Raw genomic sequence first — 27539 nt, 5'->3', positions numbered from 1 at the left:
CATAAGGCTTTTGATAGCCCATTCATTCAGCCTGACCAGGTCTTCCTGGAGCATGGCTCTCCCTTCTGGACTGTCAACCTTCCCCCTCATTTTGGTCTCATGTGGAAACTTAATTTCTTAACTGCAGAGGGCAGAAGAGGTTGAATACACACAGTGATTACACCAACTTTAAGGAGTTTGCTCTCCAAATGCCTTTCTGGTTGCTTGTAGGAAAATAATAAGCGTAGAACAGTAGCTCCTGTAAGACAGTTTCATTAGGAGTGGATGCATCCATGCTTATCTTGCCAAGAAGTGTACTTAGTACAGCTTCTGCTTCACTATTTTGAGCACAAAAGACATATTACCTGGATTGATACCGAAGTGTTGACATACCCAAATCCTCTGCATTCCCCAAGAAGTTGAAGTGTAGCTGTTACCAACAGCTTAGTTCACCACGTACCCAAGTGATGGCTTTCAGTGATAGCTTAGTACTACCTCTTGAAGTGACAACAGCAGCAGTTACACCAAATAAGCCTCTATTGTTTTTTTCTTTTGAAAATTATTTACTAAAATAAACAAGTACATTTTCCTTTTCAGTATTAAGTTACATAATTGCATATATTTTAGCTCTTTCTAGGTGCTTTTGATAATAAGGCAGCAGCAGTAGGCTGACAACTCAAACTTTCAGTATTGCTCTGTACAGAGGGAGTCAGTGCAAGGGTATTTTCCAGTACTATACATTTTTACAGAACACACTGAAGATGAACCTCATTTTGATTTGATACAGCTCGAGCAGAAGTGGACTGTAGTGCATAGTGCAATTCTTGCTTACGGGAAAAGAAAGCCCATAGAGGAAAACAGGAATGGAGAGTGCTCAAAGCATTTCTTTACTGGAAGCAGCTCATAAAACACTTAGCCACAACTATTTGTGTTTCATTAAAAAAAAAGTATCCAAGCTGTAAACTAAAACCTCCTCTGTAAAAGCTTTGTAGGTGGTAGGGCTTTCTGCAAGACATACAATGTTTCAGATCTGCTTTGGTGGTAGAACTTCCATGTGCTACCATGGAAAAATGTTTCCAGAAGAAAGAGTTCTCTCCCAAGTTAACAGGCAGCTTCCTGACAAAAGAGAACTTACTTTGAAAGGCTCCTTCCCTTCCTCTGTGAAAGAGCAAGCCCTGCCAAAGGAGAACGTGTATTGTGTCAAAAGCTATAGTGGCACAAAAACCAAAACTGGCCCCTGGACAGGTTCAACAGTTCAATACCCGTGGTCTCTAGTTCAAGTTTATTCAATGTGGCCTTGACAGACCATATCAGACTACCAGAGGAGGAATGCTGGGTTCATCTCCTTCATCAGTCTAGGTTAAAGTCAGTGAAGTAGGTGCTTCAGTCAGTAACTCTTCTTACTGGGAATATGTGGGGGTAGAATCACGCAAACTTCTTCTTTGTGGCTGTAAATCGTTCCATGTACTGCAAACAAAATCCAAGATTCAGAAATTAATACAAGATTCACCACTTTTGAAAGCAGCTAAGCTTCTACTCTGATGCAGAAACACTCTGCATATAAAGCATACTTTCATCTCCCAGCTGTAACCACTAAAACTTGACTTTCTAATGCAAAACCAAGAATTCAGCCACTTGCTGTAATTCAGATTAATGTTGGAAAGTCTTCACAGCACTGAACAGTCAAAGCTCAAGTGTTGAGGATGAAATGACCTTGAACAAAGAATGCTTCCTAACAGGAAGCATCCGTGGGTTTTTGTCCCTCAGCGGGGACACAATTGTCATCATTAACCACTCTTCCAAAGATGCTGATGAAAGAAAGCTTATCCTGAAACCTATGAGAAAGTTACATCTTTCAAGAACTTTGAAATTTGTTACAAATCCAGTACCAGTGGCAGTATCAGTAGAGAGTTTGTGGTTTTATTCACCAGCATGAAAGCTTCATGTTCTGATGAGGTACTGGGAAAGGTACTTCACCATAAGCTTCTTTAAGGAAAAAGACACAAACCTTGTCATAACCTTCCAGTTCTCTGAGCTTCTTGATTTCAAAGAGATTGCCTTCCACTGCAAGCAGTGAGATCTGGGAATCACTGAGGATACTCTGAGGAAGCATGCTGAGTTCTAGACAGTTTTCTTCTAAGCGCAAGACTTTGAGGCGTGGACAGTGGGATATCTGCACTGAGATCTGGGAAATCTGGTGGAAATAAAATAGATTAAAATGAAATTACTTTAAGTGACTTGTTTCAGACTAATATGGAGCAACTACCATGATACAAATATAAACTATGTTAACAGTAACTACATAACAATATCACAGTATCATGGTACATTATAGGTTGGAAGGGACCTCTAGAGATCTTTGGGTTCAACCCCCCCCTGCCAAATCAGGATCCCCCAGGGTAAAAGGAAACCTTTGTAGCCAAAGCCTAAACCCACGGGCGGGTCCATAAATGACCTAAGTGACAATCAGGTATCATTATGACACCAAGTACAAAGTACTTATGAACTGAAAAAGAAAGGAGCATGAAAATAAAAGTACAGATTAAATGCTTCTTGGAACTGCATGTTTTTTGATCGTCAGTGTAAGGAACACTGATGATCAAAAATACAAGTAACTATTTTTCTTTTCCATAATGACAGGCAACCTACACATCTATTTATCAGATTCCTACTCAACAACTGTTCAGATAATTTTCTGCATTACTGTATTCAGGATTTGTTAGTCAGATCAGGCAGTTGGATATATCAGTACATAAATTCTAGTTACGCTCTCTCAGTTTTGTTGTGTCCTGGAGATGTATTTTATCTATAAAGTTTTGATGGTCTTGGCTTTTGTTAGAATAGAATAGAATAAACCAGGTTGGAAAAGACCCTTGAGATCATTGAGTCCAACCTATCATCCAACACTATCTACTCAACTAAACCAGGACACCAAGCACCCCATCCAGTCTCTTCCTAAACACTTCCAGTAATGGAGACTCCACCACCTCTCTGGGCAGCCCATTCCAATGATAAATCACTCTTTCTATGAAGAACTTCTTCCTAACATCCACCCTAAACCTCCCCTGGCACAGCTTGAGACTGTGGCCTCTTGTTCTGGTGCTGGCTGCCTAGGAGAAGAGACCAACCCCCACCTGGCTACAATCTCCCTTCAGGTAGTTGTAGACAGCAATAAGGTCTCTGAGCCTCCTCTTCTCCAGGCTAAGCAACCCCAGCTCCCTCAGCCTCTCCTCATAGGGCTTGTGCTCCAAACCCCTCCCTAGCTTTGTTGCCCTTCTCTGGACACGTTCCAGCAAGTCAAAATCTTTCCTAAACTGAGGAGCCCAGACCTGGACACAGTACTCAAGGTGTGGCCTAACCAGTGCTGTGGATGTACTAAGTCCAAGAAAAACCATGTCCTGAATCCACCTGCCCACAGTATCTTAGCAGACCTGATTCTGATTCAAATTGAGCTCGATAGCCTGCAATTCTCCCACAGTGTCGGGCACGTTCTGAATCTGGTTTTTGGAAAGGTCTACTACATCCAAATGGCGAAGACCACAGAGTTGTGTAGGCACAGTCCGAAGCTGGTTTCCAGAAAGGCTCAGGGTTTTGAGAGCTGAAAGTTGTCCAAATGCAGCTGGTAGCTGCCTCAAGTGATTGCTGTTCAAGTGTAGCGTTTCCAGTTTTTTCAGCTTACACAGCTCCTCGGGTAAAGCAGCTAGAAATAAATCACAAAACAAAGAGATGACCTAAACAAAGAGCAGTAAACATTCCTACCTGTGGGAAGAGCTATCTATACTATTACACATACCCATTTAATTAAAAAAACCTTCTGCATGAAAAACCTTGCAGTAATTTCTCAGAGGACTTCCGCCCCCATTTCCCAATGAAGACACAGATCCCTGCACAGAACTTTAAGCCCACTGGCAATATGTGCTTTTTAACCACCTCCCATAAATAACTTAAAAATAATCTGCAGATGAGACAGACCTTCAAATCACAGGCTGAGAACACTACATGAGCATTTTAGCCTACCAGTTATACTCCTTACTAGCTGCTTTGCCAATGTATTCTATGACATTTGAAGTACCACACAATTCACAGCTTCGGGTCTGCTGCTGCCCTTAAAAGGTATTACTCAAATCACTCATAAGTAAGTTCTCAGGTAATTCATGCCATAACATACCAGCACAAAAGTCTCACCAGGTAAGCTCTGCCGGCCTTCACTCAGCCCTCATTCTACCCTCACACATGTATAACCTGTAGCACTCCTGAGCTGCCCTTCAGAGTCAAAGAGGTTTGTAAATTACACTTGTTTTTCAAAAAGGCAGTTCACATACAACACATTAAAAAGTCAGTTTCATCACCTCATCCTAATTTTTCCACAAAGCTGGACGTTTGTCCAACAGAAACAGTCACAACCACTGAATGCCCAGCAACATTTTCTGCAGGTCATCTACATCACTTGTTCTCTATTCAAGTACTAAACCATCTGGCACTGCTAAACCTTCAGATCAGACAAGTCACAGCACAGAAACATTAAGGCTTTAAGTACTTGCATGTTATTGTAAAACTGATAGTACAACTAAGTTGGCAACGAGTTCTGAAGAACTTATGGGTTTGGGGTTATTTTTAATCCTGTACGTGAATTCCAAAGAGCTCGGTTTAGGTGGCTAAACGCCCCGCTTATATCCTGTGGGAGTTAAATCATTGAAAAGCATTAAATGGTTTGGCTATTATTTTAAATATCTGTGGAGATATTAGTTAGCAGACATACTCAGTTTGTTGTTGTTTAGAGCAAGGCTCTTCAAAAAGGAAAATTTTCCAATGAGCGGTGGCAAGACCTCTATTTTGTTGCTCGACAGGTCTATTGTCCTTAAGTTGCTTGTTAGCTTCTGCAGATCTTCAGGAAACTATGAAGGGGGGGGAAAGATAAAGTGTTTAAATAGTTTATACAACTTTGAATGTTCAAGTTACACAGCTTAAAATTTTATTTCAGATTTGCATGGTTATTACATGCTGTCACATGTGTCCCACAGCATCCAATCACGACAGCACGCAACCGAGTTGGCAAATCATATTTTTTAGACTGTTTTCTCATCTGTGGAAGGGAAAAGGCAGACAAAGGAGACAATCTGACATCTAGGAAGAGGATTTTTTAATCCAAATAATTAAAAAGGGAGAAGGAGATATGCCATGACACAAACTTGTTTATGTTTTATTCCCCTTGTGTGTTTTCCTTAAACATGCTCGTCATTCCACAGCTAGGTAACAACTCTATGTTTTAGCAGAATAGGATTAGGACATTTTTTCCTTGCTTTCTGTTTTAAATAATTATGTAAACAAATTTCTTTACTCTTATTTACATCCTGTATCACTTTAATCTGCACTTGATGATGAGCAGAAAACGAGAAAAACCTGACAAATGCCATAAGCGAGTCCTGGTCAATAGGCCAGTGGTTTTGATTCTCCTTTGGTTAGGGAAAGGAAAAGGGAAGAGAGAAGGTAGACAGTGGAAGAAGATACTTTGGAGAAGTCTTGGAAAATTACTGCAATATAGAATTATTTTGACTATCCAGTGAATTGTGACTTGACTTAAAAGTTCCCAGCCATTCTGTGTTTTTCTGTGGTTGAGCAAGTCAAGACAATTTTCGACACAATAAACTTCCAGGTGCCTAAAGCCCAGTGAACAGCCTGTACAGGCTATTCATATGACTACCATTACATCCAGCATAATAATCTAAACATGGCAAATTGTGGAGTATCTTTCTAAGTGACAATATGGATATAACATTTGCATGTTTTCCCTCAAGTTTACAGCTTATGATCAAGTTTATGATGTGTAACATCATAACCAGTGCTTTTTGAACATACATGCACTCGAAAGCATAAGCTCATATGCATACAAGCACCTTGACTCCTCAACAGGAAGACAGTACAAGCAAGTCTGCTCTGCAAAATGAAACAAAAATGTACTCAAAATAATATTATTCATCACTATTTATAAGAAATCCATGCATTAAGTACATCATGACAACGGGGTAGGAACTTCTCTCCAAAAGTGTCAGTCACACACACATAAGGCCACATCTCCTCTACAGTTACAGTACCTCCGTCAGTCCTTTTCCCGTCAGCTGAAACACACCCGTTTTCTGTGCAGTCTCCAGGTGGGCTTTTAGTGCACTGTTCCCCATCCTAACAGTTCTCTGTCAAGCATACAGTTTAAGTGACAGTCTCGTCCAGTTTCTCTGTTATTTTGCCCTGGCGAACTGCAATCCGAAGCCTCTGTGATAAAGCAAATGCAAGAAGTCATTTTTGTGCGTACTGTCTTCAACACTACAAGCATTCAGTATTCAGCATCACTAAGCTTGGAAGCGACCTCAAAGATCATCGAGTCCAACCTGTCACCACAGACCTCACGAATTTCAACACACTGAACTGTGCCACTGCTGCATTTCATCTTCCTCAGAACCAAAACCTTGAACTTAAAAGCTTGGGGTGTCTTCCTTAGCAGTTTGAATATTGAGAAGAGACAAGTAGAGCTTAAACTAAGTGGGAAACTTGCATGCTTTCTGCATTGCTCCTCTTTCAAGGCCCAGAAGCACAAGGAGATTCTCCATGGAGATTGGCCATGGTTTTAGTGGCATCTACCAGCACCTATTTGCTGTTGCTGCTACAGCTTTACGTACTTCTTCAGGAACATTTGTTCAATTCAGAGGCTTCACTCTTTGGCTGTGACTAAACGCACACAGACATCCACCACCCACACCTACAGCGGGCTTTAATCCCCAGGATTAACGACTCTAGCTGACAGGCCGAATGATTAGTGTCAGGTTCAAAGGTGGGGAAGAGAGACAAATACAGCAAACAAACAGCCGGGACGAGGAGTCCAAGTGATGGAAGCATTTCCCGGTGCCACGGCTAGAAGCGGGTCAGCAGAACTCCCGGTAAGGGAGGGAATCAGCAATCACCGGCTGCAGGCCCCGCTCTACCTGTCTCAGCTCCTCCAGCCCTACTACGGCCGCCTGGCCTTCGCCCCGGTCCCGTAGGCTGCTCCAGAGGGGACAGCCGGGCGCAGCTCGGCCCGGCCCAGCCCACCTTACCTGTCCAGGCTCCGCGGCGCAGACCCGACCGAGCCCGCCCCCGTGCTCGTCTCCGCCCTTCGAGAACCAGCGCTCCAGCGGCAGCCGCCGGCTCCCCCGGAACCGGACGCAGGGCACCTCCTTTCCTGTCACACCCAACATGGCGGCCGCCCACAAGCCGCCGGAGTCGCTGCTCCAACGGCGTTCCAGGGTAGCGAGAACGGAGGAGCGTCAGCGCTCTGAATCCCCGGTCGGCACATCCAGGCTGAGATGGGGGCAAGGCCGGGAGGGCAGTTGGCTGTGGCGCGGCGCGGCGCCTGCCACCGCCCGGCCCTGGACGGTGGGACAGCCCACGGCGGCAGCCGCCTTCTTGGCACGGTGTCTGGAGGCGGGCGTCGTCAGCCAGGTAAGGGTCCGGGGACCGCGATGAAGATAGCAACGTGACAAAACCTCGCTGCCGAAAAGGTTTGGAGAAGCAGTGGCTCAGGTGCTGTGCCGCAGCTCTCCTCTCCCGCCTGCGCCTCTCCTTCGAGTGCAGGTGCCCGGTCAGCCTCCTGCCGCCTCGCCTCAACCTCCAGGCTGGCAAACCTCTGCTTCAGAGCCCTGCCCGCTGCAGGTCCGCCTCTGCGTTGTGAAATTAGCGCTGTGCCGTGGCACTGGTGGCTTAAACGCCTTCTTATCTGAAAGGCAGAGAAGTTTTTTCTGGGTTTTGGCCGATGGTAGCTTTCCTTACTAGGAACAGCCATACCTACATACCTACATACAGCATGTGTGTTTCTGGAACGTAGGCGTGAGGGTTTTTTCCTCCACTAGTATGATCCGGTGGCATGCAAGCCAGTACCATTGAGAGTGGTCTTCTACTGCCTTCTAACAAATTCTCTTTTCAATTGTGTTCTTTTCCCTCAAAATAGTCCATGTATTTTATGATCTTTCGGATTAAATTTACTGTGTTACACTTTGCAGTAATCTCAGGATATGAAAAGTCAGTCTTGAGAATTTGTCTGGTATATTCTTGCTGCTGACTGCGTTTTTACCCCGTTGTTTTCCGTTCACAGGAGGCATTGGATCTAACCTGTAGAAAAACCCCATGCTTTGTGAAATTCTCAGAGGTGGAAAAAATGGCAAACATGCAAGCTGAAATCAATGAGGTACAGCCTGTACTGTTGTCAGTGTACACTCAAGACTTGATTGTTTAGAGGTAATCCTTGGCACTCAATGAGATACTGTATTGCCCTGTGTGACTGTTTCACGTTTGTGGTGTTTTTCAGCAGTTTATCTAACAGTTGGCACTTTGTCCCCAGTTAACTGAGTTGTCATAGAGAAAATAAGAAAACTATGGAATAAAAATTTGTGTTGAAACTGGAAAGACACAGCAGCCTGCGTCTTTGAGTGAAATTTTCCAAAGAAACTGAAGGACAAAGCATTTGCTGTTGAATTCAGTTCACAACACTTTGTTTCTTTATAGGCAACCAGACCATTTTGTTGGTTAGCAAGAAGCAGTCATTTCCAAGTGTTTGAATTGTTTGGTTAGCTTGTATTTTATGATGGTGGTTTTTTGCTCACTAGTACAAAACCTGCATTTATTAAGTTACACAATGTGAATTCCACCAGCTACAAAGTTGAGTGCACCCTCAGCAAGTTTGCTGATGACACCAAGCTGTGTGGTGCAGCAGACACGCTGGAGGGAAGGGAGGCCATCCAGAGGGACCTTGACAGGCTGGAGAGGTGGGCACAAGCCAACCTCATGAGGTTCAATAAGAGCAAGTGCAGGGTCCTGCATCTGGGTCGAGGCAATCCCAGGCACAAATCCAGGCTGGGCAGTAACTGGCTGGAAAGCAGCCCTGAGGAGAGAGACTTGGGGGTGCTGGTGGACAAGAAGCTCAACATGAGCTCTCAATGTGCTCTTGCAGCCCGCAAAGCCAATCAGATCCAGGACTGCATCAAGACAAGTGTGGCCAGCAGGTCGAGGGAGGTGATCCTCCCCCTCTACTCAGCCCTGGTGAGACCCCACCTGGAGTACTGTGTCCAGTTCTGGAGCTCCTATTACAAGAGGGATGTGGAGGTGCTGGAAGGTGTCCAGAGAAGGGCCACGAGGATGATCAGAGGGCTGGAGCACCTCTCCTATGAGGACAGACTGAAGGAGTTGGGGCTGTTCAGTCTGCAGAAGAGAAGGCTCCGAGGTGACCTAATTGTGGCCTTCCAGTATCTGAAGGGGGCCTACAGGAAGGCTGGGGAAGGACTTCTCAGGATCTCAGGTAGTGATAGGACTAGGGGGAATGGAATGAAGCTGGAGGTGGGGAGATTCAAGCTAGATGTGAGGAGGAGGTTCTTCACCATGAGAGTGGGAAGCCCTGGAATGGGTTGTCCAGGGAGGTGGTCGAGGCCCCGTCCCTGGGGGTGTTTAAGCCCAGGCTGGATGAGGCTCTGGCCAGCCTGCTCTAGTGTGGGGTGTCCCTGCCCATGGCAGGGGGGTTGGAACTAGATGATCCTTGTGGTCCCTTCCAACCCTGAATGATACTATGATACTATGAAAGTTCTACTGCAAAGCACGATGACAGATTTACCATGTAAGTCCTTAGAGAATGAGTTTAAACAGCTGGCATCATTTTGTATTGGTATCAGAAAGAAGGAACAGTTTTCAGTTCTGAGTATGATGGCTTCTTGGCCTCCTTTGTTGGAAGGTTTCACATACAAAGTACTCTGACGTGCTCAATGTGTTACGACTTAAGCTGGTTTGGTTTTGTCCTCTCTTCAATGATCGTGGAAAGGAAAGCGGCACTTCTCTCCATGTCCTGAGAGACTGTCCTCTCCTATACTTCCCTCAGTCTTGTCTAGCTAAAACAGCCACAATTATTTAATACACAGGAAGCAATCTCCTGCTCTTTTGCTAATTTATCCTTGGATAGAATTAAACCCAGAAGCTTCACCTGAGAATGCTTCTCCCACAGCAAACACCGCAACACAAAACAGTCCTTGCCAGAAGGAGGCATCCTGGGGCTGTGAGATGTTCTTCAGTAGAATATCAACTATGGAAGTGCTTTGTAGGCTGTGTAAGTTTTTGTGTTTTAGGAAGTAATTGCAGGATTTGTCTTTTCCAGCACAAATCTCCAGTAAGGCACCACATTGTTTAGGGTTTTTTTAAGCAGTCTTTTTTTATTGACAAAAAAATATCCCTTGACCTAGTAGTAGAAACATTCCAGAGAGCAGACTAACATTTCATTTCATTTGATGTTGCTATTGTAGAAGAAGCTGAAAGCTGAAATTCTGCAGTTGGAGAAGGATACAGCAGACATTACTCACCCTCTTTACTTAGGTAAGCGTGGCTGCACTTTAGAAGAATGACAAGTGTTAAATGACTTGAGCAGCAGATTTGTTTTCTGTCTGTGACACTTCTAGAAGGTACTGCGGCCTTCTCCACTAGGTAACTTGTTAGAGGTGGCAGGTGGTTTATTAGCCCCTGAAGAATGCTTCCATGCTCTGAGCTTGCACACTCTGCTGTCTCACTAGAAGCTCCATGCGTAACTCGCTCTCCAAAAATAATGGTCTTTGTTGTCAGCACCCCACAGTCAGTGAAGCATCAGGGGTTCCAAGATCATCAGGAACTTGATTTGCTTCTCTTGGCTTGTGTGCTCCTTTGCTGCTCTTCCAGTACCTTGGTGATGTAACACATCCAAGTGCTGGTTTCTGCACTTTGGCCACAGCAATCCCAGTGCTACAGGCTGGGGTCAGAGTGGCTGGAGAGCAGCCAGGCAGAGAGGGACCTCGGGGTACTGGTTGATGGTAGGCTGAACATGAGCCTGCAGTGTGCCCAGGCAGCAAGAAGGCCAATGGCATCCTGGCCTGTATCAGGAACAGTGTGGCCAGCAGGAGCAGGGAGGTCATTCTGCCCTTGTATACTGCACTGGTTAGGCCACACCTTGAGTCCTGTGTCCAGTTCTGGGCTCCTCAGTTTAGGAAAGATGTTGACTTGTGGGAACGTGTCCAGAGAAGGGCAACGAAGTTGGTGAGGGGCTTGGAACACAAGCCCTATGAGGAGAGACTGAGGGAGCTGGGGTTGCTTAGCCTGGTGAAGAGGAGGCTCAGGGGTGACCTTCTTGCTCTCTACAACTACCTGAAGGGAGGTTGTAGCCAGGTGGGGTTGGTCTTTTCTCCCAGGCAGCCAGCACCAGAACAAGAGGCCACAGTCTCAAGCTGTGCTAGGGGTGGTTTAGGCTGGAGGTTAGGAAGAAATTCTTCATAGAGAGAATGATTGCCTGTTGGAATGTGCTGCCCAGGGAGGTGGTGGAGTTGCCATCACTGGAGGTGTTTAGGAAGAGACTTGATAGGGTGCTTGGTTGCATGGTTTAGTTGATTAGATGGTGTTGGATGATGGGTTTGACTCGATCTTGAAGGTCTCTTCCAACCTGGTCTGGTCTATTCTATTCTATTTCTGTTATGTCTGTATGCCCCTACAATTATTTGGATCTTTATTATAGAATTTTGGGACCATATGTTTTGATTTTATTATTTTCCTACTACATTTTGTTGGATGCCTCAAAATATTCTAGCTTGCTGCTACCATGTTAGGCTAGTGAAGTGTACCATAGTACTTCAGTGCTATGGTATAGTTTAAGAAGTCAGTTTCATCTCTAAGACAATTGTTTTGCATTCTCTGTAGTGTTAAGTAAACTAACCAAGATATGTCTCTAAAAAATAAGTATTAGGACTTTGAGGTGCATGCTAATGTTAAGTCCTTTACACTCCAAGAAAAGCCATTCTGGTTAATGGTACCTTTCTTGAGTGTACATGGATCAGACTTCTTTCTATCTATTGCTCTTGTTGTAGCAGGACAAGAGATTCAACTTTGCAATTTCATTTTGTAGGCAAAAAATGCGAGATGTTGCAAGATATGAACAAGCACTTGGAAGCTGTACTGAAAAACAAGAAGGCTCTTAAGAAGATGTTGGTAAAGCCCAGGTGTCAAAACAGCCTACCCATTGAAGCTACCTTCCACAAGTAAGCATATAGAAAATAATTATTCTTTGTTTGCATGAGTCCGTATCAATTTGATCTAATAGGCAGTGAAAATCACATGCTTTCATTCTGTGGTGGGTTGAAAATTCCCCCAACACTAAATTTTGCCAGACCAGCTCAGTTGGAAGCAAATGAAAGCTGTATTTACAAGCAAAACTGCAGTCTACAATGAAATGCAATGATTATGTACAAAATACACAGTGTTTACAATATCTACAGATATTTACACAGCACAAGAACCCCCCTGGCCAAGGACTAGGGCAAGCTAGTAGCATCTCCCTTCCTGCCTCCCCCTTGCCCCCTTGTACAAAAGGGACAAGAGACAGAAGCAGAGAACTTAATACCAGTCACAACAAAAGCAGTGCAACCAAGGTCAAGCAGAAGGAAGTTACTATCTCCCAGCCCAAGCAAGGAGAAGAGAGGGAAATTGTTTACATTACTTGCTTAAGCCATTATCTTTCTAATGGGATTGTTTAGAATTATCATTATTTTCCTTTTTACACCCAATAGTGACTTATTTGCATCTTTACTACTTTTTGTTCAAGATCTGTGAAAAAAATTTCAAAGGCATAGCCTAAAACTACCACACATTCACTTCTCTAGAAATAAAAGAAATGCTAGCAGAATCTCAGCTAAAAGCTAGTAGTGTATTCATTGCTAAATGCATTGGAAGATAGTGATACATGGTCTTTATCAGTATTTGCTTAGGTTATTTGCCTTCTGAAGATTACAGAATAATTTGTGATGTGTTGTTTTAGGCAAATGTGTTAAATGCTTGAATTGTTACTTCAGCATTTGGTGTTTTGCTTCCACTGTGACTTGCTCAGAACAAGTGTGTGAGTGATTTCCAGACATACATAATGCATAGTTTAAAAATACAGTCTTTACAGCCTAACATTCTAGTCCAGCTACTGAAGGAGCACATGTTCACTTCTGTAGTTCCTGCCCTATTTATTGGTGAGAGTCATGAAGGAAGTGTAATTGAAGAGAAAGCAATTAGGTGCTTAGGAACTTGCGTAGATGTGGAAAGGAGGACTAAGTAAACCCCCACGGGAAAGACATAAGAGCTTGGAAGCATTAAATCTTTGTTGTCTCACACAACTTTGGAGTAAGGGTCTCATTTTTGGTTGTAGGGATGTAGTGCAATTGTTGACCGAGGCTGTGACTTTCATTGAGAAGCTTGAAAGCCATTTACAGGCCATAAGAACCATCCCTCAGGTGCCAGACATCATGAAGAATATGGTGAGTAGCAAAAGACCAGCCTTCTGTCTCTTCCATCATTAAGAATTCAGTGTTTGGTTCTTTGGGTTGTTTTTACGTGCTGCTAGATTGACAGGACGTATGGAAATGAAATCTAACTCTCTTTCTGCTTCAGGACACTGCTTTGACAAAAACAGAAGTGCTTGTGATGGACCTGGAGGACCTGACAGACCAAATAGTGAAATGGAGAGACACGCAAAAACAAGTGTATTATGACAGCCTCCACAACACTGCTGAGTTGGACTTTGGACTTTCTAGTTTGTACTGAAGACAAATACATGTGTGTTTGCCACATCCCAGAGAGCTGAGCATACTTCCTGTTTTGCTGTATCCATTATTGGAGGACTGGCTGTGGAGATAGTAGAGTTTAGCTAATACCATTTGCCATTGGTATGCCAATTCATTCTTTTGGATGGTTAAAGGGATACATTTTTTGAAATAAATACTGATTCCCAGTTTGTAATTATTTGTTTTATCTTCTCTGTGGTGGATCTTGAACTGGGAGAAGTGTTGGGTCCAAAGGATCAATCCCATACCTTACTCAAAGGTATGTGTGGTGTGGTATCATTGTAATTTTGATTTAATGTTTCTGGAGATAGAATAGAATAAACCAGGTTGGAAGAGACCTTCAAGATCATCGCATCCAACCTATCATCCCACACCACCTAATCAACTAAACCATGGCACCAAGCACCCTATCAAGTCTCCTCCTGAACACCTCCAGTCACAGTGACCCCACCACCTCCTCGGGCAGCCCATTCCAATGGGCAATCACTCTCTCTGTATAGAACTTCTTCCTAACCTCCAGCCTAAACCACCCCTGGTGCAGCCTGAGACTGTGTCCTCTTGTTCTGGTGCTGGTTGCCTGGGAGAAGAGACCAACCTCTGCCTGTCTACAACCTCCCTTAAGGTAGTTGTAGAGAGCAAGAAGGTCACCCCTGAGTCTCCTCCAGGCTAAGCAGCCCCAGCTCCCTCAGCCTCTCCTTATGGGGCTTGTCTTCCAAGCCCCTCACCAACTTTGTTGCCCTTCTCTAGACATGCTCCAGCAAGTCAATATCCTTCCTAAACTGAGGGGCCCAGAACTGGACACAGTACTCGAGGTGCAGCCTAACCAGTGCAGGGTACAGGGGCAGAATGACCTCCCTGCTCCTGATGGCCACACTGTTCCTGATGCAGGCCAGGATGCCATTGGCCCTCTTGGCTGCCTGGGCACACTGCAGGCTCATGTTCAGCATACCATCAACCAGTACCCCCAGGTCCCTCTCTACCTGGCCGCTCTCCAGCCACTCTGACCCCAGCCTGTAGCACTGCATGGGGTTGTTGTGGCCAATGTGCAGAACCTGGCACTTGGATGTGTTCAATCTCATGCTGTTGGATCCTGCCCATCTGTCCAGCCTGTCGAGGTCCCTCTGCAGAGCCTCTCTACCCTCCAGCAGATCAACTCCTGCCCCCAGCTTCGTATCATCTGCAAATTTACTGATGATGGACTCAATGCCCTCATCCAGATCATCAATAAAGATGTTAAAGGTAAGTTGTCTTCCAAGAAGAAATAAAGACAAATAAATAGTACTGCTAACGGGCAATTTGAACAGAACTTCAATATTCAAGTATAGCTCAGAATTTCTCATAATTTGAAATGCAAACCCAGAAAAAGCTCAATTAAAAATGAGTAACAACACTGACAAAAATCAAACAGGAATTGTCTGTTGAACCTGGCACTTTGCCTATGCTGATGCTGCTTGCTCTCACATCTTCACAATAACGTCAGTAGCTGACAGGGACAATATTCTAAAAGCATATTTTTTTCCCCCAGTTTTCAGTGCCTTCTGTATTTAAGTGCAAAACTTCTATTGGTGCAGGAGTGATGCTGATTTCAGTTACAGTGCTTTGGAAGTTTCACTATTTTATTTTCTGCCACAAGTACAACCTACGTAACTGCAGACTTTCAAAGGAATTTAAAATGCTTGCTTTCCTTTAGCACTACTAAGGAAGGGATACCGACCTTCCAGAAATTACTGTGAAGTTAATTAAATGTGGAGTGCTGTGCACTTTAAACAGTGCATCAGGCATAGTGGGGCCAGCAGGAACAGGGAAGTCATTGTGCCCCTGTACTCAGCAGGGGTTAGGCCACACCTTGAGTACTGTGTCCAGTTCTGGGCCCCTCAATTGAAGAAGGAGAGTGAGACTCTTGAATGTGTCCAGAGAAGGGCAACAAGGCTGGGGAAAGGCCTTGAACACAAGCCCTATGAGGAGAGGCTGAGGGAGCTGGGATTGTTTAGCCTGGAGAAGAGGAGGCTCAGAGAAGACCTTATTGCTGTCTACAAGTACCTGAAGGGAGGTTGTAGCCAGGTGGGGGTTGATCTCTTCTCCCAGGCAACCAGCACCAGAACAAGAGGACACAGTCTCAAGCTGCACCAGGGGAAGTTTAGGCTTGAGGTGAGGAGAATGTTTTTCACAGAGTTGTTGGCCATTGGAATGGGCTGCCCAGGGAGGTGGTGGAGTCACCATCCCTGGAGGTGTTCAAGAGGGGATTGGATGTGGCACTTGGTGCCATGGTTTAGTCATGAGGTCTGTGGTGACAGGTTGGACTTGATGATCTTTGAGGTCTTTTCCAACCTTACTGATTCTATGAATTTCTAGTACAAGTTTTAAAAATGTGATCAAACACGTCGGACTGCACTGCCAGTTCGTTGTGAAGCACACTGGTTTCTGGCGGGTGGACCCCAGCGAGTATCTTCAGGGCAGCACCCATCTAATCGGACCGCTGTCATTCAAGTAAAACCCGGGCTGTGATGTTGCTGCAAAAGGGAATGCGGTAGCGCTGCTGGGGTACCAAAGGTATCCCCGGCGACTTCTCCCGTGAAACCATCGGGTTTTGGTTTGGAGGTCCCGCTCGAACCTTTTTTTAGGTGGAAAACCCCAGTTCGTGTGCTGAGGCTGCCGTGGGACTGCTTTGGGAAGAGTTTTCCTGAAAGTCCGGGGAGGTTTCCCGTCTGGGAAAGTTTCTCTTCCCCTTCCGCGGGGGCTGCCCAGGCCAGGCCCTCTCTGCCCTCCCTTCCGCGGCGGGTCGGCCGAGCCCTCCTTGCCCTCCTCCCTCTTCCCCTTGGCAGCGGGGCGGGCCAGACCCTTCTCTCTGTGACAGGCCGGACTGGACGCAGCCCTGCCATCCCCACCCTACTATCTTCTGTCCCCCCTCACCCCCCCTCCAAGGCTGGGCGGTGGGGCGGGGCGGACGGCTCCGCTCCTCCCCTCCCCGAGCACCGGGGAGCCTAGGCGGGGGCGTGATGCGGCTGCGGGGCTTGGGCGGCCGCCGCGGCGGGGTGTGAGCTGGATCATGGCTAACGTCAAGGTGGCCGTGCGGGTCCGGCCTCTGAGCAAAAGGTGCGGCGGGGCGCGTTCGGGGAGTGGAGGGAGGACAGAGAGGTCGCGGTCACCACAGCAGTTATGGGGCAGCTGCGAGGGGTGATCGGGTGCTGCTGGTCCTGTCGGCGGGGATGGGGAGGGCGCCGTGCGGTGGCTTCGCTGGGATTGAGAGAGGGACAGCAGGCGCCTGGGCAGTGTAACGGTGAGGTACGAGGCGTGGCAGGACCCCTTTCCGGCTCACTCAGGACTTGGGAAGTTTCTTGGAGAAGTCACGCACTACAGCTGTTTGGCTGACCTCCGCCTTCCTGAGCTCCCCAGAATAGGACAGTTGCCATCCAGTGTCAGGGAATCTTCCTTTCCCGTCTGTTGCGGCTGCTTTTTCCAGCGGGAGGTAGGGACGGATATTCCCCGTTTCGCTCCGCGCCCTCCCGGCTTGTTTGGCTCCAACAGAATCCCAAAAGCTTAGTGGGACGGTTGGAAGACAACTGCCACAAACAAGAAGATGCCGTAACACTGTGCTCTGGTGTTGTTTGAGTATAACACATAATTAAAACCTTAAAGACTGGAAATTCGGGGAGGAAAAGGAAGAGGAAAAGCAAGCAGCCAAAATTTCAATGAGTGGTAATTCTCTGTTGGAGCAGTGCTGTAGCACTTGAGGAAGAAATGGTCTGAAAAGAGGTATGAGCGCTGGGGACAAGGCTTTGATTGGATGCTGCCTTTCTTTTTAGCCTGAACCCCTCACGTTGTCTTCTGATTGCATTGATTTCAGTGATAAATAAGTCTCTCAAGCAATGAATGTGATTCTTGAAGAAATGCTCAGCCAGAAAATTTAGCCATTGGTACACTAGGGCATTTTTGAGTCTTAAATGTTCTTACTCATCTATTTTATTTTATTTATTTTATTTATTTAGCCAGGAAAGACACCACATTTAAAAACTAAAAACCAACACTCAACCCAAGTCTGATAATCTTAATTAGGAAAGACAAAGGTAGAAAGTGATTTCCAAGTTTTCCATGTGTTTTACTTGTCATTCAGATTTTTAAAAACACCGTGTCCATAATTTAATTTTAAAACATGTTTGGTTAGCATAGTTCTGATTTGTTGTACAGTTGTGAATGGAACAGATTTTAATGGATACTGGCATATTGTAAGAAGAGTTGTAGCACTGCAGTGAGCAAAGTTTAACTTTTCATTGCTTAGTGTTGCTTTAGCTTTGGGGGTACTGTTTGGTTTTTGTTTTCTTCCATACTGTTGCCTGTTCTTGGCATTTGCTGGTTGAATAAATTGCTGTGATGGTCTCTAGAAGTAAAAAGCAGTACCCAAGTGCTGAGTATTGACAGTAAATGACAGTTTGGTAATGATAGTAAGTTATCCAGACAACAGGACCCTTTTGCTTCAGTCTTGCAGAGTTTACTGGAGACGGAAAGTATTTAAAAGTATGGCTTGGCAGTATATTTCATGACACAATTGATGATGTGTTTGTTGCTCCCACAAGAGCATTTGTCTGGGAGACATAAGTTAAGATGAGTGTTTCTTTAATGGTCAGGCTAGAGAGGCCAGAGACTGAGGCCAGAACAAGAGGACACAGTCTCAGGCTGCACCAGGGGAGGTTCAGGTTGGATGTTAGGAAGAAGTTCTATGCAGAAAGAGTGATTGCCCATTGGAATGGGCTGCCCGGGGAGGTGGTGGGGTCACTGTGACTGGAGGTGTTCAGGAGGAGACTTGTTAGGGTACTTGGTGCCATGGGTTAGCTGTTTGGGTGGGTTGGATTAGTTGATGGGTTGGACACGATGATCTTGAAGGTCTCTTCCAACCTGGTTTGGTTTATTCTAAAGGTTTATTCTGAACTGGCAGGTAATCTTCCCTCTCACCAAGCTCTCCTTGGTGAAGAACTTTGTACCATGTCTGTCTTAATGTGTTTTTTTCCCCCAATGGATAGAACAAAATATTGCATAACAGTCCATATATCATTATAGCATTATAAAGCACCTATAAGTCTGTCAGGTAAAGTATAGCAACAAGAAAGCCTTCAATATGGTCAGTGTGGGCCAGCTGTTTGGGAAGGTAGTTTGGAGAGAAGGGTAAGATTGAGTAGGTGGACAGCCTTCTGCACATGGGAGGAACTAATCTGGTGCTGAAACAGAAATGTTTGTATGGAAGTGACAGTGGAAACCCTGAGGGTTAAGTGCTAAGAGACTGTTAAGTAATTCCATCTGCTTGTCCTGTGGCAGTGTAACAGATGTAATAGGGAGGAGAGACCCATCTTGTAGTGTTTGACCACGAAGTACAAGTTCCTTGTACTGTTACTACACCTGAGGTCAGCAAAAGCATTTCAAGGTGGATTTTTGTCTTTTACAAATGGGAATGGTAAGTGATTGGATATTCTCAGTGATGACTCTGTCATGGGAACTTGCTTTCTAGCCTTTACCAAAGTTGTCCAAATATAAGGACTTTGAGGCAAATACTGAGCATGCGAAGACTTACAGAAACCATGACAGACATTGGAAGGACTAAAGCTCTCAGTGGAAAGAAAGGCCTGCTCTTTCTATTCCAGCTTCTTATAACACTTCCACATTGTGGTCAGACCTCTTGCTCTCTTTGTACACACACTGTGATTGCCTTAAACAGGTGCCCATGTTGCCAGAGCTCCTAGGATCTCTTGGGTGCTTTAAAAAGAAAGTTTCCTGTGGAAAAACTTCAGTTCAACTGGATTGGAGCACTGTAGTTTGTATATTCACCAATCCAGCCAAAAATATTAGACTTTGCTTTTGAAGAGTCCCAAAAGTTGAAAAGCTGCAGGCAAAGGCTAGAACTAGAGGGTTAGTTGGTTGTTTCTAGGCTTCACTTGCTCATTGCTTCATTTAATTTAATTTACAATGGCAGATGAATGTTTGGTTTGCACCTTAAAATGTACAGAATGTTCAGATGTTAAAAGGTGTTAATTTTAGAGTTCATAAAATCCTGCTTTCTGATTAAAGCTTCCATTTTTTATAAACCACGTTTATCACAATTGCAACTTGTCATTTAGCATAAGGCAGAGAGTGGTCTTTTTGTTCCATGCCTTTATGGCGCCCATCATAATGCATTCTTTGACAAAGAGCTCCTAAGCACAAATAATCCCTGACCATTATAAAGCCAGTACAGTCATACAGAATGCTGAAGTTTTGCCTAAACTTTAAATAACTTACAGCCAATGTTCTCCATAATGCCATCAGTCTTTCTGTAACAGACTAAACAAATTTTTTATCATCAAAATATTGCCCTGGGGATAACTCCCCTCAAGTATGTTCCCTGCAGTGACAGTGCTTTAAAAATATCTTTATTACATGCTTGCTATTCTACATACTAAAAAAGAGTTGTTACTTTGTGGTTACATGGATACTTGTTCCGTGTCAATACATTTCCACCTCAGGATGAAATATGGAAGCTTGAATGGGTGCTATAAATTGACAATAGCAATAGGTAATCATCAGATATTAACTGGGAGTTGATGAAATCCCTCTGTGATTTACTTCTGGGCATCTTTGTGCTCAGTCTATTAGGTATTAGACTTTGGAAGGAAAGCATAATGTTATTTTTGGCTGTCAGTCAGAAGCTGTTGATGGAAAGACTTTCAATGCTAGCACGTAACTATGTGGACTAGGAGTGTTGTTTCTTTTGCTTTCTTGATTTCTGCTGTGGAGTATGCCAACAGGGTGGTGTGCAGAGTGGGTGCTCTGATAGCAGATCTGACTTTTCAGACCTGGAAATAGTGTGAGTGGCTGAGAAAGAGCACACATTACCTATCAAGTATTTCAGGACTCTGTCTAGGGCTCCCTTTGCACCTGGGTTGCTCCCTTGAAGCTTTGTTGGGTGTTTGTAGGCTACAGAAGCACCTGCAGCATTAGACATGCCCTTCTGATGTTTATTTAGGCCAGGAGAAACCAAAGCTAATTTTCACGTGCTGCTAGTTTCAAATATGTTTGCTCCTGTGGTATCCCTTCACAATTCTAGTAGCTAATTGTGGCTGTGGATTGCTCTTAGGGTGAGTGCCAGCCCTGTGATACACGAGAGGAGGGAGGGAGGGCTGTGTTTGTGCATGGGAGGCCCTCTGGGAGGGGAGCGGTCAGTGTGTCCAGGCCAGTATGGTTGGGACCAGAAAGGAGCACAGCTGCCTCATGCCTTTTCTTCAGTGATCCACTCCAGCTGCATTTTCTGCTTTTTATCCATCTGGTCTTGCTTCACTTGTGCATACCCAGAATGCATTCCTTTGTCAGTGATACAGTTTGAGAGCTGCTATGTAAGCAGTCTTAAAGATATAAAGAAGGATTTTAAACAGCAGTGTTCTACACCACAGCAAAAAGCCTTCTGCATTACTATAGGATTCTCTTTTGGGCATGCACCAGTGACTAGAAGAGATTGCATTCCTTCACAGATTGTGGATTGACAACTGGGTAAAACATTTCACAGCAAGTTTGTTTACATGAATTGTAAAATTATAGTTGTTAATGACTTGATACTATGGCATGCAAGTTCCCCCAAAATGCTTTTTGAGAGTTTAAAGTACTTTGCTGGGCCCTGAAGTTCAAAAGCTACTTGTGTAGGACCCAGCAAAACAGAAGACGTATTCTGCTGCTGAAAATAACTTCTCCACTTCTCATCTGCCTGGGAAAGGAGAGACTAGCAAGGAGCTCTTTATGTGAAAGGGTCTTTCCTGGTGTCTTTAAGAACTCATAGAGGAACTCTCCCATCCTCTCATAGACATGTCACCGGAAAGAGTCACAAAACAGATCTATTAACCACAAAGCTGCCCATTGAGTCTTTCTGCTTTGCATTATTTCCAAGCTGTATCTTGAAGCCTTCTGACCAGCAGTTTAGTTCTCAATCCCCTCAGGAGTTCCTGAGTTTGTCTTCCACACTCTGGCAAAGGAAAATGTCAAAGAAATGTCTGAGAAGTCCCAACTGGCAAAGCTGAACTGTCCTTCCGGCTGTGCAGATGTATGCTATCAGTCTGAGGTGCAGGAGGTGCATTCCTCTTCACTGCTCCTCTGTATGGCTGCTCTATTTGCCTTGCTGGGGTGCAGCAGGTAATGAAGCTTGAGGATGGGATAGGGGTTGAGGAGTTAAATTTGAGGTCCTAAGAACTTGGGTGACAAGTGTGAGGATGCCCAAGGCAGGGAAAGAACTGTAGGAAAAGTTTCTTGCTTGTGATTTCCAGAATCAAGCAGGGTGTGCCAGGCTGACCTGAGCAGTACGATGAGCATAGCTGAAGTGGACAAGTGGGAGAGGAGCTCAGCTGGTTGGTGCATTGCGATGTGAATATTTAAAATTCATGGCTATTCAAAAGGAAAGCTATGTAGAAAAACAAAACTACTTTCAAAATCATTCTGGAAATGTTGGGTTTTACTGCTGTAGGGTCAACTTTGTTAACTAGTCTCTCTGCTGTGGTCTACCTCTGTTCTTTTCAGTCACCTTGTGGTAAGTAAAAGGAAGGATTATTTTGTAAGCAAGACTTGTTGCTGTTTTGTAGACTGTGCTATTAGCTATTTTACATGCTCATGTACAACCACAAGAGCTTAGATACAGCCATGTGGCCTACTGCTGACAAGAGCAATAACTTGTAACAAATTGTATAGAAAACATTCCTTGGCACTTATGCATAACATGTTAAATGCTGTATCAAAATAAAATTGAAGCAACAGCAGAGTGGAGATTATTGCTCTTCTCCCTCTTACTCCCACTCCAACAAATTATTCAAGTGTACTCCTTTTATGCCACACTAGTTGATCACTGCTGCCCTTCCTAAGCATTCTCTTTTTGACCAGCCTTGTTTAGGGTGTTCTGTTTCTCTCTTAAAACTTCCTAATGCCACTGTTAAGAGGGACATGTTCTGAGGAAACATAGCCATAGATTAACATTCCAAAAGCTTTTCCAATTAGATATATGTGTTAAAAAAACCAAAAACCCCACAACAAACCAAACCAAACAACCAACCCAACAAACAAAAACAATCAACACACCCTCCCCCCCCCCATGACCTTACTTTATTTAACTTATTGTTGTGATAAACTGCTTCAAATGTATTTGCTGCAGGTGGATAATGACACAAGATACTGGCATCATTAATATTTGTACAGTTTATTTTTGTTTAGAACTTCTCATGTCAGGGTTTCTGTGCTTTTTTGGATAGTGTTTTCAAATTGTTTGTATTTAACTGGCTTTGAAGAAAGAAAAAACTATAACATAAAGACCCCAAACAAGCAAACAAACAAACAACTGAGTGTCTGCAAGGAGAGAAATGTCTTTTCATCTTTAAAGTACCAAAATCCCAAAGTACTTTTCCTGAGCTGACTTAAACTTTGTTTTATGACCCAAGCGTGCATTGGATAAATGAGCTCTCTCTCCATGGAATATTGCTATTGTCTCCATTAAATGCTTTTCTGGATGTCATTGGAAATAACTTCTTTAGAAACCTGTATTTTCCATTAGCACAAGAAATATATTAGACAAAAATTGTCTGGAAAATGGATGCAGTATAATTTGATTTTATAGGTATTCAACATGTGCCCTGTATGGATGTGATTTTCAAATGCAAAGTAGGACTTTGGAGAAAACAGCAAAATTGTTTCTGATTTTAGAAGGACCAGAATGCATCTGTGAAAAGGTTTAAATATAGGAAGAAAAGAGGTAACAGGCAAGAACAGAAAACACCTTTCAGGTTGCTTAGGACTGTTAAGTACTTCTCATGCTATTCCAAGGTTTAGGCTAAGGCAGGCCACTGAAGAGTAAAGAATCTTTGTTCTACTCTGACTTTCTATCCTTACCCTTCTCAGTTGTATGTTTTAGTAGATATAGTCCTCACACCTAGAGAAAAGGCAAACTTTTATCTACATTCATCTGCTGCTCTGATAGTTGAGTGAGTGTTGTCCCTCTGTAATACAACAGTCCCTTTCTTTAGGTGGTGGTAGCTGAACTCCTCCCAAAAGTCATGGGTTTTGGGCTTGGTACCTGATGGTGGGAAAGAGCTGTCTCAGGCCTCCAAGAGTTGCTGTCTAAAAATCTGTACAAACTTCATCAGTTATGCATTGCTCACGATTTCAAGCTTCTTTTTCACAGAAGAGCTGGGATTTGTAAAAGAAAAGTTGAGCTTCTATTTTTGTGTTTAAAAAGGAGGTCCCTCTCCCAAACAAAGGTGTTTTAACATTTGTGTATCCTGTGTTGTAACCTAGCCTATTGCTAAGGCTATCATGACATCTTTTCCCCTCTCAAATTTAGTATTTTCCTTTGCCTAGTCAGTTATTTCAAGTTTAATGTAAACTGTCACCAAGATGGCTGCTGTCTTCCCTTAGTATCCGAATGTGGCATTAGCAAGTGGTTTTCATAAGCCACATCTGTTTTATGAGGGTACTGCATGAGCAACCTTCCCCACATGTATTCTTCTTGCAGTGTCAGGAAGCAAGCTTTCTGAGTTTGGTAAAGGGGAGACTTTCTAGCTCCTCAAAAGGGCAGGACTCTGAATGTCCCAAGTGGCCCCTACCATCTGTTCCACAGAAGATGATGCTTATGCTGATGTTATGTAGCAATAGTGTGCCTGTACCTGTTTCAGTCAGGAGCACAAGATGCTAGCTATTGACAGTTTGCCTCTCAGAGTAGGAAGCCAACTGCATCTTCCCTTCTTTCACTTCCCTTGTTGCTCATGCAAAAGCAGCTACAAAAATGTCCTAAACCAACACAGCAAAAAACCAGGTTTTGGAAGCCTTCTAACTAATCTTTTGCATCTTCCTAGAGCACTTTTCTTCTCAAGTCCTAGGAATACCTCATGAGTGTCAAAACATTTTGGAGAAGGGATCAGACCTTTGTATGCAACAAAGGAAAATAGGGCACATCATCATTGAATAATCTGATCAGAACCATGTGTTTGCTGGGCAGTTTGTCTGAGAGAAGTTGCAGTAATGTAAGATGACGTGACTGCATGCCTAGAGATCACTGTGCATCTCCCCTGGGGAATGGTTCAGTGGTTGGATGCTAGTACAGTGAGACACCACCACTGTGCACAGAGTTTATGCAAGTTTTGGGTAGCATTTCCTCAGTTTCCTCTAATGTGAACTTTAAAAATTATTGCACTTAGAATTTTTCTGTCCTCTTCTTACAGTATCACAGTATCACTTAGGTTGGAAAGGACCTCGAGGATCATCGAGTCCAACCTATCAACACAGACCCCATGACTAGACCATGGCACCAAGTGCCACGTCCAATCTCCCCTTGAACGCCTCCAGGGACGATGACTCAACCACCTCCCTGGGCAACCCGTTCCAATGACGAATGACTCGCTCGGTGAAGAACTTCCTCCTCACCTCGAGTCTGAACCTCCCCTGGCGCAGCTTGAGACTGTGTCCCCTTGTTCTGGTGCTGGTTGCCTGGGAGAAGAGGCCAACCCCCACCTGGCTACAACCTCCCTTCAGGGAGTTGTAGATGGCAAGAAGGTCTCCCCTGAGCCTCCTCCAGGCTAAGCAACCCCATCTCCCTCAGCCTCTCCTCCCAGGGCTGTGCTCCAGACCCCTCCCCAGCTTTCTTGCCCTTCTCTGGACACCTTCCAGCAACTCAACCTCTTTCCTAAACTGAGGAGCCCAAAACTGGACACAGGAGTCCAGGTGTGGCCTAACCAGTGCTCAGTGCTCTCACTCTTAGTGCTCTGCTCATTGCACCTTTGGTCTCTCAACAGATGTGTCCTCAACCCATTTTGTCTGGGACACTGTTCTCTGAAGGCTAGCAAAACTTAGCAAATACATCCTGCATTGTTTGTTTCTTTGTTTTTATGGCCAAGGTTAGTCACTCAAAAGGTGCAAAGGTGGCAGCTCTCCCAAGGCCAGCAATAAACAAGAGGCAGAGACACTGTACAATATACTGTTAATGGAAAGGAAAAGATAAATCTGTCTCCCTGAAGTTGCCCCCATAAAAACTTTAGACTTTATGACCAAAGGAAGCCATGGGTTGGATTTGCCTAAGCATTATACTTAGCTGCTGGCATGGTGATTGCATAGGTGTGCCTTTAGAAAGAATAAATTGTCCGGGGTACAAGTGGAGCTAGGTTGGTAACTGTTGTATCTCCCTTAGAGGTCATCATTGGTCTCATCCTGGGAAGTGATAGTATCAGAGACAGCAGCAGTGATCACTGGCATGCATTTTGCTGTGCTCACTGCAAGTGTGCTTCTGATCTGTTTGTAAGCTGTGTGAAAATGGTCTCCATCACAGTAAGCCACAGACAGCTACTTCTTTCTACAAAAGTCTAGAAAAATAAAGGAGGCTGAAAGAGCAGACAAGGTGAGTCATGTACCTGTGAAGCAGAGACATCAGCCTAAAACCAGTTGCAAAGCAGTAGCAAAAGGAGATGAGACCTGCAGACCACTTAAAGACCCTGAACGTGGGCCTGTGGACAAGATGTCAGAGAGAACAGACAGCATGTACCTGCAAGGGGTGATGTATGTACATAGGGAGAGGAGAATAGGAACCTGGTGAGCTGTAAGTAGGGTGATAAAACAGGATGATTAACAGTAGGACTAAAAACCAGGCAATACTTGAGGGATTAAGAAGCAGGATAGGGCCAAGATCATTCTAGAATAGTGGAGGAAAGAACAGGTGTAACTCAGGCAAGTTCCATCCTAAAGGATCCCTTCAGTTTTGTCTGCTTTGCGCCCCTGTGATACTCATGTGAAATTCTCCATCAAAATGTCCCATTTCCTCTTAGATCTGTTCTGCTGTGTAGGGTGGCTGTCAGCTTTGGGTTTAAATTTTATAACTCACATTTTATCTTACCTAGGTTTTAACTGATTTGATAACACTGATCCAGCTGATTATCCACTGATATTTCTACAGCTAATCTCAAATGACAGCGTCTTTGCCTTCAGCTTAATTTGAAACAAAATGTGACAAAACTGCACAATTTCTTCCAGCTTGGTGAAGGCATGAGGCTTCATTAAAATAAGTTTGTGGCAGAACTGCAGCCTACAAGATTTGTCAGAGTGCAAAAAGGAGTATAGAATAAACATGAAGGATAATAAAATCCCCTGTTTTTAGCTTCTCAGTAGCAAAGTGTTCATTTATTTTTCTGCTGTTAAAGCCTCAGACCTCTTCTTCCTCATATTTCTCTTGCTATGTGTAAAGAAAAATGCATGATGATTATTGAGAGGGATGTGAATCAACACACCTATAAATAAGAATGTCTTTAATCTCAAGTTGCTGTCATGCCATTGTCCCAGGAATAAATTGTGGTTGTTTTTTTCCTGTGGCCACAGCCTTTTTTTTTAATTCTTTCCTAATAGGACTCATTTTGGAAGTGGAAGTTGGCTGTAGTAGCCAGTCATAGCTGTCTTCAGTGGTAATTTTAGACAGTGTATATGAGTGCATGGGCCTTTGCACTGGGGAAACAATCTCATCCATTTACATTTCAGGATAGTTTTGGTTTTGTGATGAGTACTTTTTTGAGGACTACCACAAACACTTCGGGTTATGGGGTTAAAATCAGATGGTGTGACCTGATGACACTTGTGGTTCAAGTCTGTGATGTGGATCTGTACTCCACAAAGCATAGCCAGTCTACCAGTGCTCCACATAAATGTAATTTAAAACAATAACTTTCCACGAGTAGTAAAATCTTAACAAAGTATTTAGGACAAGCACATGGAAAGTGTCTAATCACCACAATCCTGGCTTTTTTTTATCCCCTCTCACTACTGAGATACCTGTCTGCAAATCTGCAAAGGCTGCTTCATCTCACAGAGTGTTTTATAAGGAAAAGTAAATGGTTTATAAGCTCTTATTTGCAGGTTTTTTTCAGTAAACATAAGGTTTACAGATTTGACATGCACCATTCTGTGTTTTCA

At 44.2% G+C, this 27539-nt stretch overlaps 3 protein-coding genes across 5 annotated transcripts in view; 2 read left to right on the top strand and 1 right to left on the bottom strand.

Annotated features, from left to right (window-relative positions):
- Window positions 1-843: 843 nt before the first annotated feature.
- Window positions 844-7175, bottom strand: LRRC57 (leucine rich repeat containing 57). The gene is made up of 6 exons (XM_068162235.1): window positions 7065-7175; window positions 6072-6246; window positions 4739-4874; window positions 3411-3679; window positions 1988-2173; window positions 844-1446 (listed from the first exon to the last, which is right to left on the bottom strand). Exons 2-6 carry the CDS (start codon window positions 6153-6155, stop codon window positions 1405-1407), a joined length of 717 nt encoding a protein of 238 aa, XP_068018336.1. The 5' UTR covers window positions 6156-6246; window positions 7065-7175; the 3' UTR covers window positions 844-1404.
- Window positions 7167-13779, top strand: HAUS2 (HAUS augmin like complex subunit 2). The gene is made up of 6 exons (XM_068162234.1): window positions 7167-7449; window positions 8099-8191; window positions 10287-10356; window positions 11906-12038; window positions 13190-13298; window positions 13432-13779. Exons 1-6 carry the CDS (start codon window positions 7204-7206, stop codon window positions 13582-13584), a joined length of 804 nt encoding a protein of 267 aa, XP_068018335.1. The 5' UTR covers window positions 7167-7203; the 3' UTR covers window positions 13585-13779.
- A 2804-nt stretch (window positions 13780-16583) lies between these two features.
- The window catches only part of STARD9 (StAR related lipid transfer domain containing 9), a 132237-nt gene continuing 121281 nt past the window's right edge, over window positions 16584-27539 (top strand). For all 3 annotated transcript variants that reach the window (XR_010990284.1, XM_068162231.1, XM_068162230.1), the window contains exon 1: window positions 16584-16697. Coding sequence is in view for 2 of the 3 variants with exons in the window: in XM_068162231.1 (XP_068018332.1) it covers window positions 16651-16697 (47 nt within the window). In the remaining variant the exon portion in view is untranslated. The remainder of the gene's footprint in view (window positions 16698-27539) is intronic.

The sequence above is a fragment of the Melanerpes formicivorus genome, unplaced genomic scaffold, assembly GCF_026170545.1.
Source record: "Melanerpes formicivorus ecotype bairdi unplaced genomic scaffold, bMelFor1.0.p_v2 SCAF_62, whole genome shotgun sequence".
Lineage (NCBI taxonomy): Eukaryota > Metazoa > Chordata > Aves > Piciformes > Picidae > Melanerpes > Melanerpes formicivorus.
Note: the sequence above shows the minus strand (reverse complement) of the source record. Positions and strands in the feature narration are given on the sequence as shown.

What these genes read in the sequence shown, in the direction of transcription:
- LRRC57 (XM_068162235.1), bottom strand. Translation starts at nt 6,155, where the DNA reads ATGGGGAACAGTGCACTAAAAGCCCACCTGGAGACTGCACAGAAAACG. An exon ending in CGGGAAAAGGACTGACGGAG is followed by an intron (nt 4,875 to 6,071) that starts GTACTGTAACTG and finishes CCCCCTTCATAG; the next exon opens with TTTCCTGAAGATCTGCAGAA. An exon ending in TCAATTTGAATCAGAATCAG is followed by an intron (nt 2,174 to 3,410) that starts GTCTGCTAAGAT and finishes TATTTCCACCAG; the next exon opens with ATTTCCCAGATCTCAGTGCA.
- HAUS2 (XM_068162234.1), top strand. Translation starts at nt 7,204, where the DNA reads ATGGCGGCCGCCCACAAGCCGCCGGAGTCGCTGCTCCAACGGCGTTCC. An exon ending in AGGCGGGCGTCGTCAGCCAG is followed by an intron (nt 7,450 to 8,098) that starts GTAAGGGTCCGG and finishes TTCCGTTCACAG; the next exon opens with GAGGCATTGGATCTAACCTG. An exon ending in TACTCACCCTCTTTACTTAG is followed by an intron (nt 10,357 to 11,905) that starts GTAAGCGTGGCT and finishes TTCATTTTGTAG; the next exon opens with GCAAAAAATGCGAGATGTTG.